Below are 20707 nucleotides of genomic sequence, written 5' to 3' on the forward strand. Positions count from 1 at the left end.
TTTCTGAATTTCCTTCCTGACATAAACTCGTGACAGTGTGGCAAAGGTTACAGCGAGAGACGACTGTGCAATCATCATCTTCCATACATAGTCCACTCGTTACATAGATACTGTGTACCATGTATTTAGGACAGTAAAATTAAGAGACATACATCACATATGCTTGAATATCTCATGAAAATGTCTTCTCAAGAGTTGTAGGTAGTTCCCAAACTGCATAAGAAATTGCTGTTATTTACTTAACAACACATAAATGACAGCCCAACACAACAGTAACTATGTAATGAATAATACACTGCTCTATTACTATATCATCTGATTTTAAATGGGGGTGTAGGTGAAGGAAGTATGTTTTGTAATGTTCATAATTAGCTTTCTTTTCTGAGAAGAACTTAGCACTCTCAGTGCACTGAGAATTGCTTCATCATTCTTTTAAAAAAAGTTGTTAGAAATAAACAAGCACAAATTGCCTCACTGACTCATTAGTTTTGTTAAACCACAAAACCTAAATATCATTCTCTTTCATCATTTAAAAATAAAAATATTCTATGACGTGTGTGTTGGGTGAGTGGTGTAATTAACTGATTCTGCATTCAGGGATAATGTCTCGAAAAGTTTAGCAATGGGTATACAGGGCATTTCAAAACTAAATGGCAACTTGAGGAATGGATTCTTCACTTAACAAGAAGGGAAAAGTCGTCGTAAATATGGGCTCTAAAATGTTTGCCTTAAGAGCTATGAGCACCTTTTCATCTTTGATACTGTGGAAAAATATTTTCTACTGCAAGCTCTTTGCTTTTCACAATAACAAGAAAAAATTGGCCTTAAAAAAAGTAGACTGCAAGTACAATGATATCTTGTTCAGTAGCAAAGATGAACAAGTGCTCCTAGCTCTTAAGGCATGCATTATAGAGTCCATTTGTGATGTTTTGCTATTGAGTTTTGAAATAACCTTTACAGTGATGAAAGGCACTTTATTTAGTTCTTCAAAAGCAAAGAGGGGAGAAAAGCTAACAGTAGTAAAGGCAAACAAAGATATTCAGTTGAAACTTCTGCCCACATCTCAAACAAGCCATACCACATTATGAGGATGTTGGTTTTCTTCTATATTTACTTCTAGTTTTAAACTTTGTCCTTTTCTCATTCTCTGCTGTAAATACAAAACTGAAAAATAACAATGTCTGTAATTGCTCTTCGTTAGTGAGCAGTATGTGTCAGCTAATCTGTTGGATGTTAGTTATGACCATCACCTAAGCATTTACAATATAGGCAGTTTTAACTCAGGTAGGCAATTGTCTTATGCATACACAGAAAATGTGTATTAGAATCACTTTGAGAGTAGCAGTCTGGAGTGCCCTATGGGGCAGTATTGGAAAAAGCCTAACTGACTGTGCTGATATGTCACCTGTAGAGCAGTAAACATTAGTCCTGCAATCAACTTCACAATCATTATAAACTCTTATCTTATATAAGAATTGTTTTTTTGTTTTGTGTCTGATGTAATTTATGATTTGGTGTAAGAATGTACATACATACTACAGGTGCTTTTTAGAGAGAGAGTGTGTGTGTGTGTGTGTGTGTGTGTGTGTGTGTGTGTGTGTGTGTGTGTTTGAGGGTAACAACCATGTCTTTTTCATGATGTTCTTTGGATTTTAGAGTACTTAAATACAATGCTGTTGTCTGCTGCCCCTTTCATCTAAGTAACTATGATGGAGACATTACAGCCCTGGTGTACTCTTTGATTGATATAAATTTATTAAGATAGTATGTCTGTTTTCAATATTATTTGTGCACCATGGTGTAATCTTAAATATGTGTAGTGAATACCTTGTTTCTTTAATTTTTCTATTTCACTGGAGCTTTTCTCTAGCTCATATATATATATATAAATAAATAATTAAAATGTCTTATTTTCAGGCTATATCCAGTAGACAAAAGTCGTATGGATGAGACGCTAGTTACAGATGAAAAGAAACATGAATAAGAATACTCTTACAGCTGCATTAAGTTCTATAACAAGAAAGTAAATGCTCACAGAATAAAATTTGAATTATCATACCAGAGGGAGGAAGAATTAATTTCTTTCCACCCAGAAGCTTTCATAATGTTGTGTAAGAACAGGGTAAATAAGACAAAACTTTTCAGGCTTAAGTCACTGAAGCTACCTATTTGTTATGTATCAAAGGTTCTGCACATCCTAAAGAAATCCTTTAAAACTGCAAAGTTAAGATTACAGTACTGTACACACTGATTTTGAAATCCCCTGTGCTGCAGTAACAGCATGAAATCAAAGCAAGCTTGGATACATGTTTCTGGGGAGTCTCCCTCCACAAGATGTGTGAGTGCAATATAAAAACCAGGTTAATTATTTTTTCTTTGGGCACAACTAGAAAATTCTTCACTAAAATGTGGCATGGGTGGGATTGTCTTAATTAGAAACAGTATCTTTTTTGCATACTGTATCACAGCTCCCTTATGGTTTCTCCATAATGCACATTATGGTACAATAGCAACTGCAATCTGGCCTCTATTGTGGGACAGGTTAATGTGGAAATCAGTGAGAAGGGGAATCTACACAGCAGTATATGCTACCAGCACAAGTCCACTGTTTGCTTGATCTCTTGTACAGCCACTTTCAATTCAGAGCCTCCACTCATTCATGACCTAGGACTTGGTTCAACAATGTTACTTCAAATTTTCTTTGCTTATCTATTTTCAACTGAGGAAAGCTCTTCATTATCAGTTTTGTGCAGTACTCATCTTACTATCCTTTCTTAAAATACAAAAATGTTTAACTTTTAAGCAAGCCATCTGATTAAGAAATACTGTGACTGTGGTATTGGATATTCTGATACTAGAGACTCAATTTGTATGAATACAAAATGCTTTCATTGTTCTGATGTAGTCTAGTCAGTTTATTCAAATAAAATTTAGGTTTAAGCTTAAGAAAAAGATGGGACTAAAAATAAAGAGCTGTTTTGGGTGAATCTTGTCTCATTACACCTGTCACTTGCCTTTTTAAAAATGCTTTTACATCTTTGGTACATACTAGGAAGATCTTTTTAAGCAAATCTTGTACATGCTCACTTCAAGTTTGTTTACACACTTTTATTCAGGATTACAAAATATATTAAAACAGTTCAGGAATTTTACAAAAGTGTCTTGAACATAACAAACATTACAGCATTAGTTTTTGCACTAATTCTCAAATACAAGTGATGTGTGTAGTGACTTTGCCCCATAAACAACTGGGGAGAAATATATAACTGGAAAGTAGTGACTGTGTACGGACATATAAATATGCTTCACAGCCAAGTGTATGAATTTTTTTTTTAAAAACAACCTTTCCAGAATTTATCCTGAACTAAGAAAATGCTAAAAGGAATGTGTAAAGCATTATACTTCCCCTACAAGTAAGTGGGTCTGTCATTTTTTTACAGAAGCTACACTGAAAACTCTTCAGTGGTTTTCCACCACACAGTCAGAACTCACTTTTTAACACTTGACTTAGAATAATATTAATGTCCAAATCTTGTCATACACTCAATATTTACGCATAGATCCCATTGACTGCTTGTAGGTATCGAAACGCTCACTGCCGCCATAAGGGCCTCCACTGCTCATGGCCACAGATGAAGCTGCTGCTTGTGAAACACCTTGCTGGTCATATAATGATGCTGGTACACTTAGACTTGAGCCTCGTGCTACAACACCTGTAGTGCCACTGCTGCCACTCACCCACCTATTATAAAACAAAACATTTTAATTATCATGTGCCAGTCACATGACCACTAGCATTTAGAACCACAAATTTTGCCAAATTGGCAATAAGACTGACTACTCGGTAATTACAAATGCTGAAAAGGGACAAAACAAGATTATGAAGACTGTATAGGAGAGCATGGCACAAAGACAAAATAGAAGAAAGGCTAAGAAAAGACAAATTTAATTATCTAAACTTACTGGTTGATAAGCAAATACAAACATTTAATAGTGATATGCCATGCAAAGTTGTTGAAAAGAGCCGTCATAGTAAGAACTTGTTAGAAAGGTTTTAACACAGAGAATTATAGTGTTTACCTTTCAATCTAAAGCAGTAAAAGTACGCCAAGTACTGCTTATACCACATTTACCCTATGAGATTAGGTTTTCTCCCAAATTTGTCTTTCAAAGCAGATTTACTTTGAATAATTTGGAAGGGGAACAGCTTAGCTGAAAATTAGGGGAATGGCATGCAGTCAAATTTTGTCATGCTGACAACCATGGAGATGTATACTATGTACCTCAGCTTCAGTGAACATCTATTGTCCTTGAACCTTTGTTCACCTGCATCCAATTTTTGTTTTAGTGTCAGTCCATTTCAAACTGGGCAAATACTCAGTAACAGTATAAGTTTCTACAAGAAACAAACTAATGCTAACAAAAATATGTTGACACAAAATACGTGAAATGCGGCACAACCAACTAAAGATGAGCTTTGATGACCCAAACTATTACTCTACAGCACCTTTGTATTTCAAGACTGGCGAATGTTGGTTCACGCAAACGATATGACACTAAGTTGATTATGATTCATGAAGAATAGGTCACAAACAAATGTGCAAGTGACATTGGGTGAAGAATAAATTGAATGCCCAATTCTACACACCAAACAAATAGTGGCGACGCAAGAATGATTTCATGAATTGGTGCAGTAGGTTACGCAATACACGCAAAACAAACACAATGAAGACTTACCAGTTAATTGAGAAGTTATCTGAGTGGAGGTGTTGAGGATAAATTTTCCAATTGCATTCATCACAAGATTCCAAATATTGGCATGTACATGAGGGTGGCAATGAGGAAGGGGCTTACATTACAATGCAGAATCTTATCTCAGTGACTTCCCATGGTATTTGTCAGGAAACTACCAGCATCATATAATAAAACCAAGAAAACTGCACAGTTATTTTCTCTGCCATGGCAGCACACCCATCGTCAAAAGCCTGGTAGTTTATTTGGATATGCTATCAAATGTTGTGCTGACACTTGACTGAGGAAGGTTTAGATGGAGGGTGTTTTGATCTATGGTTGCTTAAGACATGGGTAGATGATGCTGGGCCAGTGGAAGAGTCTCAACTGAAAATATACTAGTTTTGCTACTTTATATCAATAAAACACACTGTAATTTTGACTAGTCACATGTAAAAAAAAGGGTACACACAGAATTGTGCAAACATGGACAGCATACTAAATATTTCTCATATCTGCACATGTATTGCATAACCAATACACGAGGGCTATCCACAAAGTACATTACATTTTGGAATTAAAAATAAGTAAAGCATTGGATATTTTTTTAAAAATTATATACAGATGAAAGCCACACTTAAATACTACTTTTCTACATAGTTGCCATTTAAATTAAGGCACTTATTGTAGCGATGGACGAGCTTGGAAATTCCTTCGTTGTAAAATTCGGCCGCCTGAGCCTTCAACCACGTGGTTACCTCTTCTTTTGGGACAGAAAAGGTGTGATTTTTGTGGATTTCCTGGAAAGAGGCACTACAATAAACTCTCAAAGGTATTGCTAAACTCTGCACAACCTCAGAAGAGCAATACAAAACAAGAGCAGGGAAAAGTTGGGCTCAAAGATCTCGCCGATTCACGACAACGCCCAGACCCACACAGCAAATGCCACTCGTGAAGTTCTCAAATCTTAAGGAGGAGTTGTTTCCTCATCCACCGTACAGTCCCGACCTGGCACCGAGCGACTTCCACTTATTCACAGCAATGAAGAAGTGGTTGGCTATGCAGCGTTTTGATGATGACGCACAGCTTCCAGAAGAGGTAACCACGTGTTTGAAGGTGCAGGCTGCCGAATTTTACAACAAAGGAATGTCCAAGCTCATCCATCGCTACGATAAGTGCCTTAATTTAAATGGCAACTATGTAGAAAAGTATTATTTAAGTGTGGCTTTCATCTGTATATAATTTTAAAAAATTCCAATATTTTATTTTTAATTCCAAAATGTAATGTACTTTGTGGATAGCCCTCTTAATTAATCTTATGTTGCATGTGCCCCTATCAACGATGATTAAATACAGTTTGTTGAGAATATGAAACAAGACTAAGAATTGTGTGAAGATGTATGTTTGTCTCAAAATCACTTCTCTACACATTTCATAAGCTTGAAGAAATCAAAATTTAAAGTGTGTTTCAAAATTTCACTACATCAAGTTGGGAGAAATGTCTTAAGATCTGCCTTGCTGTTGCATTTTGTGTTAATGATTCTTTAAGAGTGTACCACATTTTTATTGTTGTAATTATGTCTACTTTTTATTCTTTGAATAAAGTGATTTTACAGTTCTTGCACAAAATTTCCTATAGTTAATTCGGTTATCACTTATGTTTACTCAGTAATGCAGTGTTACCAAGATAAGCTGAATTAACAAGGTAGAGTTAGCTGTACTCTCATGTAATTCACGAATAATGCTTACAGGTAAAGTACCATCCCTAGATGATACGAAAATGCAGGCAGACAATATTTCCACTGAACAGTTGTTAAGTGTGGATGAATGTGAAGTAATTCCCATAGTGATGAGAGAAAAGCATGTAACATACAGTTACACAATTAGCTGTAAAATACCAGAGTATTAGAAATTTAGGGGAAATATTTCAAAGCAACACAAAATATGACTAACTCTTGAAATCAAGAGTAAGAAATGTGAATGGAAGACAAACTGAGGGTCCAAAAGTTAGAGGAAGGGTCGTCCAATTCGAAGTGTATGGTGTAAAACAGCATAATATTGCACTTAGATGTCGTGTATGGCGAAAGTACAGAAAATATCTGCAGCCTGAGGCAGAATTCAGTAAGTTAATCAACTTTGAACATAAAATTATAATGAGGGAAAGATGCACAAATATCAAATCACAAATTACATAAAAATTAGGATTTCCAAGGCTTGTCTCTTTCTTGGCACCTATACAGTGCTCAACGATTGAGCCTGGAACAATGGTGGCATGTAGCTTAACTCAATGAACCCTGGCTTCAGTTGTACTTAGCTGACAGGTGTATGAATGTGACATACACTTGAAGCAGCTATAAAATCCTGTGTTTCTGCAAGGGTGTACCCAGGTAGGATGTGGCTCAGTTATGCTCTAGGCTCTGTTTAAGTGGTCACAATGTGGCCCCACCATGTGGCTGCAGGGAGTAACTAGATACACAGTATGTGGAAATTCTTACAGATCATTTTCATCCATTTCTGGTATCAGTGTACCAGTACCCTGGTGAAGTTGCTATGTTTCAACAGGACAGTGATCTCATAGCTTTTAGCCAAGTCACTGTATTAACACTTCCATGAATTCATTGTCATAGCTTGGCCCTGCACCTTCTCACATCACCCAATTTCACCCAATCAAGCATTTATAGGATGCTGTTGATACCTGTGTATGCTCTATGAAGCCAACACCAAATATGCAAGATTAATTGTGGGTAGCATAAGCTGCCGAACACCTTGTAGAGTTCACACTGTGTGTTACAGCTGTTTTGAGAGCATGCAAAGGAGCAACTTGCTATTAATGTAACATCTAGTGCTTTACTATGACTCTTGCCCATTCAGGTGTTAGTTGCAAGTGTTTCAAATAGATGCAGTACAACCAGTTCTAGTATACTGCTGTGTTCTGACCCTTTATAACTGGCATAAAAGTTATCACCACCCCCCACCCTCCCCAAGTGGATAGGCAGACACATGTATGATTGTAACATCTGATTAGAAAAAGAGAGTATGACAGATGTTCTTTCAAAACTATGCTTGTAAAATGAGAGAACCACTATTGGAAGAACAGTTCAACAATTACGTGCCACCACCATATACTGCAAATTGGGACCATGAGCGTAAGGAAAGTGATTGTGAAGATACCAGGACAGTCAGGTAGCAATTTTCTTATACTCCACAAGCAAGCAGAATGGGACATTATTGGTATTAAGAACTATCCACCAAACACCAGTCAGTTGCACATACATTGTGTACACAGAGAAAAAGGTTCATAGAAAAATTATGGGAATTACTTGGACATACTTACTACTACATGGAGTGCATTTATAACATAATTGTACCATACAGAGAGGTAGGTTAGCACATTTGAGAAACTGGCCGGAAGGTTGCCACAAGTAGATGGCTACTAATCATGCCTATCCTAGATTTGAAGTAAAACGCTGCCACTGGAGAGCAGTTCCCGCTGTTAACTTTGAATAGCACCCGTCAGCTTTAATAATGTTTCACAGTACCCCTCTAAATTTATTGTCATTCCTCTTGGTAAAAAGTCTAACAGAAGACTGCCTTTTAGTTCCAAAACCATGGCCAAGATCTTCCATGTTGAAGGTTCTTGTTTAAAATTTCGGGGTTTTGTCGAGACATTTAAGTGACGCCACTCGCTGTACTGATGTACACTCTCTGGAGTGTAGTGCTGAAGCCATGTTTCATCATTGCTCACAACCTGACTCAAACTCGTCACCATCCTTGAGGTAGCACTCCAAAACAGACAAAGAAAGTGCTGTTTGTTTTGTTTTGTTTCTTGTTCTGTCAACATTTGGGCACCCATCTTGCACACATTTTTTTTTGTAGTTAAGTTTGTCAGTAACTATGTAAAAAACTACTGATATTGAAACTTGTGGAAACTTCCAGTGCGGCTTGTCAATAGTGAAGCACCTGTTTTGGCCAACTGCCTCATCAATTTTGTGTAAAGTCTTCATCCATGGAAGCAGGCTGTCCAAATTGTTCTCAATCATGAACTTGTCCGTCCTTCATTAAACAGCCTGCACCATTTATGCACATTTCCATCATTTATTAGACCTGCACCATAAACTTAAACACGCTACTTGTGAATTTCAGCAGAATAAGCTTTTTTGCATTTAGGAACCTAATAACTGAGTGCACTTCACAATCAGTAGGATTATTGATTGACACAGTGACAAATGAAGCAGTATAACCATACAACCAACACCAACAGAGACGGGACATATAATGGCAGTGCACTGAAAGACTGGTCAAGAGTTGCTGACCGTGAACTGATTTCATGTGACAGGATGTGCGGACACGTTATGCTAAGAGTTCTTACTTTAAAAATGACTCTTGTATGTAGTTTCCAAGTTTCATTGAGGTATGTTACTTGACGACGACACATTATGCAAAAGTTACTCCAGCCTGACGGAGATCAGGACTTTATGGCCTACAGTTTTTACTAGTATTTTGAAATTTAATAACTCAAAACCTTCAGTAGATAAATTAGAATGAAATTAGGACCAAATAATTTGCATACTGTGATACCTATATGAAAAAATTTAAAAACTGTGGGTTACGTAGTGGGGTGAACACGAATTTTGATCTTATATACTGAACCATATGTAATTTTTATTTTAAGTGTACTCTAGTTCCACACTATTCAGAATATAAGCTCTAAAAACAAATATTATTCTTCCTGCAATTAACTTGTTGAAACAATAAACCAAGAATATTTACCAGCTTTTGTTTTCTGTTGTTTTTAAAAAAACATATTTTTAGAACTATAACTCGAGCGTTTGGGATCGCTATCAGGTCAAATTGAGGAGGACATAAGCAATTCAGAGGCAGGCTGCTAGATTTGTTACTGGTAGGTTTGATCATCACACGAGTGTTACAGAAATGCTTCAGGAACTCGGGTGGGAGTCTCTAGAGGAAAGGAGGTGTTCTTTTTGTGAATCGCTACTGAGGAAATTTAGAAAACCAGCATTTGAGGCTGACTGCAGTACAATTTTACTGCTGCCAACTTACATTTCGCGCAAAGACCACAAAGAGAAGAAGAGAGAGATTAGGGCTCGTAAAGAGGCACATAGACAGTCATTTTTCCCTCATTCTGTTTGGGAGTGGAGGAGGGAGAGGAGATGCTAGTTATGGTGCGAGGTGCCCTCCACCACGCACAGTATGGTGGATTGCGGAGTATGTATGTATATGTAGAACTGATTTTTTCTCCAAAAAATTTTAGAACATATGACATCCTACAGCTGAAACTATTTATATGCTGTTGAACAATGCGATTCCCTGTGTAGGCAAACACTATATTATTCAAGCAAAATTTTGCTCCTGTAGCTTTAATACTGGATGAGATAATGAAACTTAAGTATGCAAAACTGTTGATTGCAGGAATTTGAAACTTCAGATGTGCATGTCATATTGTTCTCAATGATAACACATCGAAATATTCCAGCTCCATAATGTTGGTTCCGAGTGTCCTTTTTATCTTGTTTGGTTTTCTTTCTTTTCTTCGTTATGCTTTTGACAGATTTTTCAGCTTCAGCAACATATTGTCAGCCACTTTTTATGTTAACCCCACCTTTGAAGCCCAATCTGCTTGTTACTCCATCATGAAAACATATTATTGCACCTATCACAACAATCTGAAAAACTGACATACCAACAAAAACAGTTTTTGGCAAGTCTTCCCAAATGCAACTACTCGAGCTTTCATTTGAATTGTGTGTTCAGCCATGTAAAAATTTTCCAGAAGTTCACAATCTTAAAGATCTCATGTATTGGTGTTAGTTCTACCATACAGTTTTTGGTGTAGAGTGCACGTGTGTTTTTGTGTATTTGCTTCACACCTAAAATAAAACTGTAGCACGAAAGGAACTGGTATAGGCATGCAAATTCAAATACAAACATATGAAAACAAGCAGAATATGGTGCTGCGGTCATTATCACGATTTAAGCGAGTTTGAACGTAATGTTAGTCGGCGCATGAGTGATGGGACACACTGTCTCTGAGGTAGCTGTGAAGTGAAGATATTCCTATATGACCCTTTCACTTGTGTACCCTTGATGACTGCACGGCACAAAGCTTTACACCTTGCCTGGGCCCATCAACACCGACACTGGACCAACGATGACTGGGAACGTGTTGCCTGGTTGGACAAGTCTCGTTTCAATTTGTATTGAGAAGATGGACGTGTATGGGTATGGAGACAACCTCATGAATCCATGTACCCTGCATGTCAGCAAGGGACTGTTCAAGCTGGTGGAGGCTCTGTAATGGTGTGGAGCGTGTGCAATTGGAGTGAGTGATGTGGGACCCGATACGTCTATTGGGCAATTCCAGCAGGACAATAAGACACCCCACACGTCCACAACTGCGACAGAGTGGCTCGAGGAACTTTTTGAGTTTTAACACTTCCACCGATCACCAAACTCCCCAGACATGAACATTACAGAGCATATCTGGGATGCCTTGCCATTTACTGTTCAGAAGAGATCTCCACCCCCTCTTACTCTTATGGATTTATGGACAGTCCACAGGATTCATGGTGTCAGTTCCCTCCAGCACTATTTCAGACATTAGTCGAGTCCATGTCATGTCATGCTGCAGCACTGCTGCATGCTGCATGCTCGCGGGGGCCTTAAACAATATTAGGCAGGTCTACCAGTTTCCTTGTCTCTTCTGTGTACTTGCACCATAAAGTGTTTCACTTTGGGAAGAGGCCATGCTGTGGATGCTCATGATTGTGTTGATTGCCATAAAACTTACAACTGCAACTAAACTACTTCATTTTGGCATTTTACAATGTAGAATGGTTGAAATACGCTCTCGTAACAACAAGTTTACAACACGAACACAAGCAAAAAACATAAGTAAATTCAAATAATCTACCTGATTGACAGAAAGATTGATTTCAATAAACATCTGCTCATAGTACAGTTCATATGTTCAAGTATATTAGACAAGGGAGTTGCTATGGAAATAACACTGCATCAAAATTAAGTAAGAAGACATTGTAGGCAAGATTTTGTCTTCGACAGCAGTGTGATCGAAATTACTTTCTGACTTATGGTTACAAAGTTAGTTGTGGGGTGAGACATCTGAGGAAGTCATGGTCCACATGCAGCCAATCACACATGAACTGTAGCTGCAGGAACAATTGATTTGTTGTATGTTGTGAGAGATTGAACAATGTCTGAAGCAAGCTGTCAAATGTTACTCAGTAGGAATGTTTTGATGGTCCTCTCTGAGGTCAGGGGATTGCCGTATTGACCGAATCTAGATAAATGGCTTGTATGTTAAGTGCCTTTACAATGCTACCAACCACTCTGACAAGACACCTAAAGTGGCAAAGAGGGAGGAGGAAATGATTGCCTTCACCATCGAATTGATAAATTGGAAAAAGCTGGAGCACGAGGATCTGCAAGCTTTCAGAAACTTATAGTCACTAGGCAGCACTGCCGTTTCAACCCAACAGAACTGATATGGACCCAAACAAAATTTTATGTTACCAACAATAATGAAACAAATAGGACTATCTGCACTCAGCAACAAAACTGTTAGGAAAATGCCTCTGCAGATTAGTAGCAATCCGTCAATCAAATGCAGCATGGCAGAATGAAGACTGACTTAACAAATGAGTCAGAATGAAGCTGTCTCAGTAACAAAGACTACACCGCGCAAAAGAAATCCTTTTTACTACTTTAATTATAACTGTTGTAATACTATGGCAGTACATTTTGTATAACTATTCCTTCTTCCAACCACTAAGTTTCCTCATCTTGAATAATAAGCACAAAGGATTTCTTTTTGTTATGTTTCAACTACATAGAAAGTTTGTTCAAAAAACACAGAAACAGGCTGATTATAAACTTAGCACTCTGTTTCTTGGAATGAAACCAAACAGGGAACAGCTGAGGTTTACATCCACATGGGCAGCACTACACACCACATTTAACTCTAAACTATCTCATATTACAAATCTCGACAGTCTCCCACTTTGGAGCAAATGTATTCTTAAGATTTAATTTGCATAATGTGTTCACAAAAAGTCAATGACAAAAAAATTCCGTCATGTTGAACTTGATAATCTCATTAGGAAATAAAACATTTGTATACTTTCCATATATCACCTTGATAGTTCATTATTGCACATAAAACTTTATTAACATACTGCAGCTCCACTGGAAAACAGTAATGCCAATTCCATCTATGTACATCAAATAGTTTGAGCTTTAACAAGTTGAATTAAATGTATACTACGCATTTGGTCTGTGCAAGACATGACAACTCTGCTCTGTGCTTCACTGTGTTCCATCAGGTGTCAGCACTAAAGTAATTTTGAACAGACTATAAGTAACATTTTTATAATGTTATTTCACAACATCTTTCATGTTTTGGTGGATGTACTGTTACTACTTCAAAATACATTCCTTCATATATTTTTTTTTTATTTTTAATTACTGTCCCCTGTTCAAGAAGTGTGTGGTTTAATAAATTTTGCAAAATTTTACCATTTTTATTTTACAAGGTTTTGCCTACAATGAGCATACATCATGAAACAAATAAGCATAATAGGAGAAACAATGAAAGATACATTGCACCCAATTTTTTTCTGGAATTGTTTAATGTTTCTCTTGAATGTAAAAGGCAAGATTTTCTCTCAAAACGTCACACTCTCCACAGTTGAGTTATTTTTATCTCAGCACCATTATTTTGTATGTTACCTGTTGCCCAAGCCTGTCACTATTAGATATGCTACATAAATATTGGATTCCTGAAGGAAGTGATCCTTCAGGAAATTATCACAGGTTATATGGCAAAACATTTTACACTGCTGTGAATCTGTGTCTTCTGAGATAGCTGGATTATTTATTTACGATAGTGTTATAGTATTCACTGTTACTGCATTAATGGTCTGTAATTCATTATGGAGAAATCTCTCTTAACACTCATCCTGTCCACACAGTACCAATGAAGATCCACCAATGCCATTACTTCTATGTAGCTGCTACGTATTTGATGTCTTGCCAAGAGCTTTTTTAAAGTCATTTGTGATCTTAAGCGTAGCAGCAAGAGTAGGCATTATTTCTTCTCCCATGCATGTTGCATTCCAACTGTTGGAGAAGGGAGGCATGTTGAGTAGACAGGTTTCTTCAGGTAGGAAAACTCCCATCATAACATTTGAAATGCTAACAATAATGAATGTTTGTTAGAGGCAAGATTGTGAAAGTGGTTAGTGAGTGACTACTATCACTGTGTGATTACCCAAGGAGTAGTTTCCTATGAGAAGCACAGACAAATGATGATGATGATTGGTTTTTGGGGTGCTCAACTGCACGGTTATCAGCGGCCGTACATGTTCGCAACCTTTGCTCAATCCAATCTCACAACTTTCATGAACGATGATGAAATGACAGGACGACACAAAAACCCCGTCATCTCGAGGCAGGTGAAAATCCCTGATCCCGCCGGGAATCGAACCTAGAACCCCATGCTCGGGAAGTGAGAACATGACCACGAGCTGCGGACTAAGCACAGACAAGCCCATGCAAATTATGGAGAATCATCTTGTGCAGGACTGAGCTTTGATGCATTGAGGTACATGCATGTTCTCTTAACTGTTATTCAAACCATGCTGCAACAAGACAATCAAATATAAGACCAAATAGAAGTTGTTTTTACAAGTATCAATGTACTTTTAATGTGAGTGATGAGAGCAAAAGCTTAAGGGCATTAAGATGTATAGTTAATAAAATATAAAGCAACCAGATGGAAAATTAATAAAGTATAATGATCCTGACTCTGCATCATTTTATGTCATTCATTTATGAAAGGCAGCAACTATATATAGCCAAAATAGTATTGACAAAATTGAAGAAATAGCTTTTGTTCAACCTATGTTCTTTTGTTAACCTATTTCTTGAACTTTAGATAAAAGTGTGTGTGCAAAATAAAATAGAAAGAAACTTCCACATGGGAAAAATATATTAAAAACAAAGATTCCAAGACTTACCAAGCGGGAAAGCGCCGGCAGACAGGCACATGAACAAAACACACAAACACACACACAGAATTACGAGCTTTCACAACTGGCAGTTGCTTCGTCAGGAAAGAGGGAAGGAGAGGGAAAAATGAAAGGATGTGGGTTTTAAGGGAGAGGGTAAGGAGTCATTCCAATCCCGGGAGCGGAAAGACTTCCCTTAGGGGAAAAAAAGGACAGGTGTACACTCGCACACACACACACACACACACACACACACACACACACACACACACACACATATCCATCCGCACATACACAGACACAAGCAGACATATATGTCATTTTTCCCTCTCCTTCCCTCTTTCCTGACGAAGCAACTGCCAGTTGCGAAAGCTCGTAATTCTGTGTGTGTGTGTGTGTGTGTGTGTGTGTGTGTGTGTGTGTGTGTGTGTGTGTGTGTGTTTGTGTGTTTTGTTCATGTGCCTGTCTGCCGGCACTTTCCCGCTTGGTAAGTCTTGGAATCTTTGTTTTTAATATATATATATATATATATATATATATATATATATATATATATATATATATATATATATATAAACAGGAAGGATGAGAAATACACAAAGAAAGTTCTCCAATTCAATAAATTCCTGAGCTGTGCCTAATAGTACAATTTGATGTGCAGAGCTTTCAAAAGGCAGGGACTATGTTCTAGTCAAAGTTGGGCACACAGAATTAACCAGGCAAAAAGCAAACTTACACAGAACATTTTAAATATATTCAAACAAAAAACTGGTGCACATAATTAATGTATCAGTTTAAAAGATACTGAAACGATTAAAGATTAATCTCTTGTTCGATAAACTTATGTAAGTTCTACACTTCCTCTATTTCTTTTAGTTTTATCATTGCTGCTGAGCATAGTGGTGGCAGCGGTCAGCACACTGGACTCATTCGGAAAGACGATGGTTTAAACTCATGTCAATGATCCAGATTTAGGTTTCCATGATTCCCCTAAATCACTCCAAGTACATGCCGGGACAGTTTCTTTGAAAGGGTATGGCTGACTGCTTTCCCTATCCTTGATATAATTTGAGCTTGCGCTCCATCTCTAATGACCCCTGTGTCGACAGGATGTTAAACTCTCATCTTTCTTTTGGTTTTATCACTGTTGTTACGGCTATGGTCATCATCTGTCCCCTTCTCTCTCCAATCACCCAACTATAGAAATTATATTTAATTGGTGAAGAATGAGGATTTATTTAAGGAAATAACCACAAGAAAATGGGTCCATGTGCCAACATGCTATATTTAGGTACTTAGCTGCTTTCCTCCCCCTTAAAGCACTAAAACTGAATGGTACAGTTTAGGAGACACACTCATATTGGTTTCATTAAATGAAATAGGAAAAAACTATTGACATATGTTTTCCTTTCCTTAGTTAACAAAGCAGCAATGGTTGATATTTTCTGTAATGCTTCCAACTGCGTGAATCCCAATATCGAAAATAAAACTGCATTTTTATGAAAGTGATAGCACAGCAGAGCAATGTTTGTCTTACCCAAGCAAAAGAAGTTGTACTTAATAATCCAACTAAAGTAAGCGGGGCATCACAGATATGAGGAGATACTTATGGAGTTCCAAAAGACCCAATCTTACATTTATTATTATTTCTCGTACACAAATAATTTTCCATCTAATATACAATAAGCATTAGTTCTTTTTGCAGGTGAGACTACCGCTGCAACCAAGAACACACACAGAAACAGTAGAAATGATAAATAATATTCTTAAAAATTATTATTGAATGGGTTTTCTGCAAATGTCTTCAATTTCAATATCCAAAATACAATGTATTCAGTTCAGCACATCTAGAGGTATCACACTGATGACAAATGGAACACTTGGCGAGGAAGTAATAACTAGGATGAAAATTTATAAAAATTTGGGTGTCCACACTGACATGAATTTAAAGTGGGGAGGGGGGAAGGGACTGTTACAACACAACTCAGTTCAGTCATATTTGCACTTCGAATCATGGCAAATCTCAGTGAAATATAAATTGGTGAGTTGACATATTTTATGCATTTCAATTCCAATATGTGCTATGGAATTCTGTATTTACCAGAGTATAAGGCATCCTGAATGTAAGATAACTCTCCCTCTTTATTTTTTGTAAGAGGCTCCTTGACAAAAAAATATTTTTTTAATATATGACAAATCAAAATGATAAACTCTTATTGATGTAAACCATCTGCCAAAAATGTTAGCATTGCACCTTTTCTAAACTTGTACCTTTTATTCACAATCTATGTTTTGGTAAGGCAAAGAGACATATAGTAAAAAATTGTTTACATTGATTTTTATCTTCTGTTTTTTTAGCCTGTCCTCTGTGACACTACTATTTTTAATTATCACCGACACCATCCTAACTAGGACAGCTGTGAAACTTTTATCTTTGTTGTTACAAATACTCAGCTGTTTCTTCCAAATATGTTCAGATTTCTTGTTTTCTTCTGAACAGACAGTGGACTTTATTTCTATACTGACATGAGAATGTTACAATGTCTTTAGCTACAAAAACATATTGTCTGCTCACAGTTCTCTCACTGGTTGTGCAGAACTGTGAGCATCAACAACACCACTTCATGAAAAACAAAAGTATGCCAGTGGCCCCAATCTAGACTGTTAGCATCTCCTGCAGAAATGTAGGCTATTGTTGAGTATTTGTCCAACTTAGGTGGTGGTGGTTAGTGTTTAATGTCCCGTCAACTACGAGGTCACTAGAGACGGAGCATAAGCTCGGGGTAGGGAAGGATTGGGAAGGAAATTGGCCGTGCCCTTTCAAGGGAACCATCCCGGCATTTGCCTGAAACTATTTAGGGAAATCACGGAAAACCTCAATCAGGATGGCCGGAGATGGAATTGAACCGTCGTCCTCCTGAATGTGAGTCCAGTGTGCTAACCACTGCGCCACCTCGCTCGGTATTTGTCCAACTTAAAAGTTGGTTCAATTCCGATTACAGATGGAGTCAGGCAAACTGCAGATGTTCATAACAAGCCAAAGTACACAGTCCCACAGTTGAAGGAAGTTGAAATTTGCTGCCAGCTCACCACATCCCTCCTCACACTCATCATTGTACTCTGCAAAGCCAGTGCCACAGTTCTCCACGTGGTCTCCCATAGTGCAGTGCTTGAGCAAGTGAAACACAGACAATATCTTCTAGGGTGCGGGTAATATATAACTGTAACTACAAAACTAATACACACATAAAAGATCACAATCACGGTTCAGCCCAATCCTCAAACTTCTACTTGTCGCGTGTCTACTGACTTCTGTTGGTACTATCTCCGCAATGGGGCTTTCCACCGTAATTTATTCTTGTGATAGTAATCGCAATCAGTTTAATGTGATTTATTAAGACATTTACCTCTGGTTTAATTCTCTCTCTTGTTTCATCTAAATTTATCCATCTTGTTCTAAGCTGAGTAATGCTGGTACCATTTCTCCCCAGTATTGTAATTTGTGGACAGTGGCTGAATTTATCATTTGCAACCCATTTTACAAATCACTTTCTCATAACCGAATTAAAGATTGAATTTGGTTCAAAACCAAAAAATGGTTCTTAAAGGACAAGATTTTCACCTTCAAATATTACCTTTACTTAAAAAGCACTATAACTGTATGTCAATATGTGTTCTATACATTTACTACACATCTGTTCAATTGTAATAAAACTCTGAAGTTACCCTTACATTAATCTATCGTACAATGTAAAAGTGTTTACTTCAGCAGCAATAGTTTAAACTGCAAATATATGATGACCCCATATTTTTGAATGACGAATTTGGGACAACTTCATCTTATAAACAAGTAAATATGGTAATGTTCTGAGGTGACTCATCTTTATGAAAAAGTTCTCATAGCTCAAAAACATACAATAAGAATAATGTGGTCCTCTTATATACACCTGTCAAAGGAGCTAGGCTTTCAGAATACTGCTTCACCATGTATGCATTCTCTCGTGAAACTGGTTGTAAATGACCCACTACAGTTTAAAAGGAATTGTGAAGCACATAATTACAATACCAGAACAAAAAATTACATTTGTTACTCCACGTTAAAGTTGACTTTAGGCAAAAAAAAAAAAAAAAAAAAAAAAAAAAAAAAAAAAAAAAAAAAAAAAGTGCACAATGCTGCCATCAAAATTTTTGATCACTTACTCAAATTATTTTTTAAAAAGAACGAAAACGGAAAAGAGAATACCTTTTAAATGGTCAGCATGTAGCCATATTTACATACGAACGTACACAATGAATGTAAAATGACTCATTCCATATCATTATCATTAATTGTACAAATAATCCATAGAACATCAAACTAACATATGTTCCACAAATGTAATGCGTGCACATGTGGTTGGGAAGAATGACGACAAATAACTGGGCGAGAGGCAACAGGATAGGGATTTGGTACTGGCGTGTTTATTCTGGTACATGCAGATAAGTTACATGTGACACATAATGACATGGAGCAGTGAACTGAGACAGGGAGATAACATAGAAGGAGAATAGAACAAATGAAGTGGGGCACATAAGGGAAAAGTGGTGGTAGCATGTGTCAAACAGTGGCTACTACGGTCGCAGGTTCGAATCCCGCCTCTGGCATGGATGTATGTGATGTCCTTAGCTTAGTTAGGTTTAAGAAGTTTTAAGTTCTACGGGACTGATGACCTCAGATGTTAAGTCCCATAGTGCTCAGAGCCATTTGGACCATTTGAACAGTTGCTACAGGAGACTAAAGCCCAGGAGGATTTGGAGGCATCGCAGGATGTATTGTAAGGACAATTCCTAGTCATGTAATTCAGAGGAGCTGGTACTGGAGGAGGTTCATCCACATGACATGGGTTGTGAAACAGACAGGGTTTGGAACAGACTGCATGTCACCTAATAGGATTGCTGAAAGAAAAAAATTTAAATGTGGTCACAGTGTATGAGTTTTCTGGACACACACACACACACACACACACACACACACACACACACACACACACACACAAAATAAACATGGAGGTACTGAATCAATGGAAAAAAAAAGAATTTAAAACTAAATATTTTCTTCATTATAAGGAAACACATGTTACCAGATTCTCTTACGTCACCAATTTCCTGTATTATAATGTTTCAAGTACACAGTTACATTAGGCCTAAATCAGTTTATTTCAATACCAACCTCTCCGATCTAGGCATATCCACAGTACGCCATGATGGTCCAGCATCTCCCTTTCTATCACCAGATCCTTGCCATGTGTCCCGCCCATGCATCCCACTTCCTCCATCCATTGGAAGTAACTGCTTTACAGTAGGTGTACTGGTACCAGAATGCCACATATCGCCTGAGCGATCTGCATATCTCGTATCTGTTATTTCACGACAACAATGAAATGAAAATACAGTGATTAAACAGTACACTGGGCATATGTAAAACTGTCTGGAGGCCCTAACGTGTGCAGAAATAATCTTCACATTAGCTATCTCTGATATTTTCAGTTTAGATACATAATGAACATAAAATGTGATGACTTTATATCAACTTACTGTTCCTCAGAAGGTGAAAAACAGTAAAGAAGTCCCCCAATTAGTCACCAACTGAGATGGATTGGTAAGCTCCAGCAGATAAACTACAGACTTGCTTGACAAATTTTGCATTTTGAAGTGAGCACAAACACAGGCGTCATGGTGCTCCATCTCTGAAGATCTATAGGGACCAGCTCAACAATGATCTTAAAAATCTAGATATTGACCTGAGTAACTAATGTACCACAGCAGAAAATCTTACTCACTATCCCACAACCACATCTACCACTTTACATTTTGAGTGGGAATGTTGAAAACTGTAAAATGAGAACTAAAAGCGATACGAACTTCAGCCAGCCACATCACCCTCTTAATAT

At 37.4% G+C, this 20707-nt stretch overlaps 2 protein-coding genes across 3 annotated transcripts in view; one reads left to right on the forward strand and one right to left on the reverse strand.

Moving 5' to 3' along the window:
• LOC126359816 (cleft lip and palate transmembrane protein 1-like protein) overlaps positions 1–2987 on the forward strand; it is a 150318-nt gene extending 147331 nt beyond the window's left edge. Inside the window, exon 11 of the mRNA XM_050007659.1 lies at positions 1918–2987. Coding sequence (XP_049863616.1) covers positions 1918–1984 — 67 coding nt within the window. The 3' untranslated portion in view covers positions 1985–2987. The remainder of the gene's footprint in view (positions 1–1917) is intronic.
• Positions 2988–3087: 100 nt separating this feature from the next.
• The window catches only part of LOC126359790 (scaffold attachment factor B2-like), a 128100-nt gene continuing 110480 nt past the window's right edge, over positions 3088–20707 (reverse strand). For both annotated transcript variants that reach the window (XM_050007657.1, XM_050007658.1), the window contains exons 16-17: positions 19987–20173; positions 3088–3742 (exon numbers count right to left, since the gene is read on the reverse strand). In XM_050007657.1, the coding sequence (XP_049863614.1) occupies positions 3544–3742; positions 19987–20173 (386 nt within the window). In that variant the 3' untranslated portion in view covers positions 3088–3543. The remainder of the gene's footprint in view (positions 3743–19986; positions 20174–20707) is intronic.

The sequence above is a fragment of the Schistocerca gregaria genome, chromosome 1 (genome assembly GCF_023897955.1).
Source record: "Schistocerca gregaria isolate iqSchGreg1 chromosome 1, iqSchGreg1.2, whole genome shotgun sequence".
NCBI classification, from domain to species: Eukaryota; Metazoa; Arthropoda; class Insecta; order Orthoptera; family Acrididae; genus Schistocerca; species Schistocerca gregaria.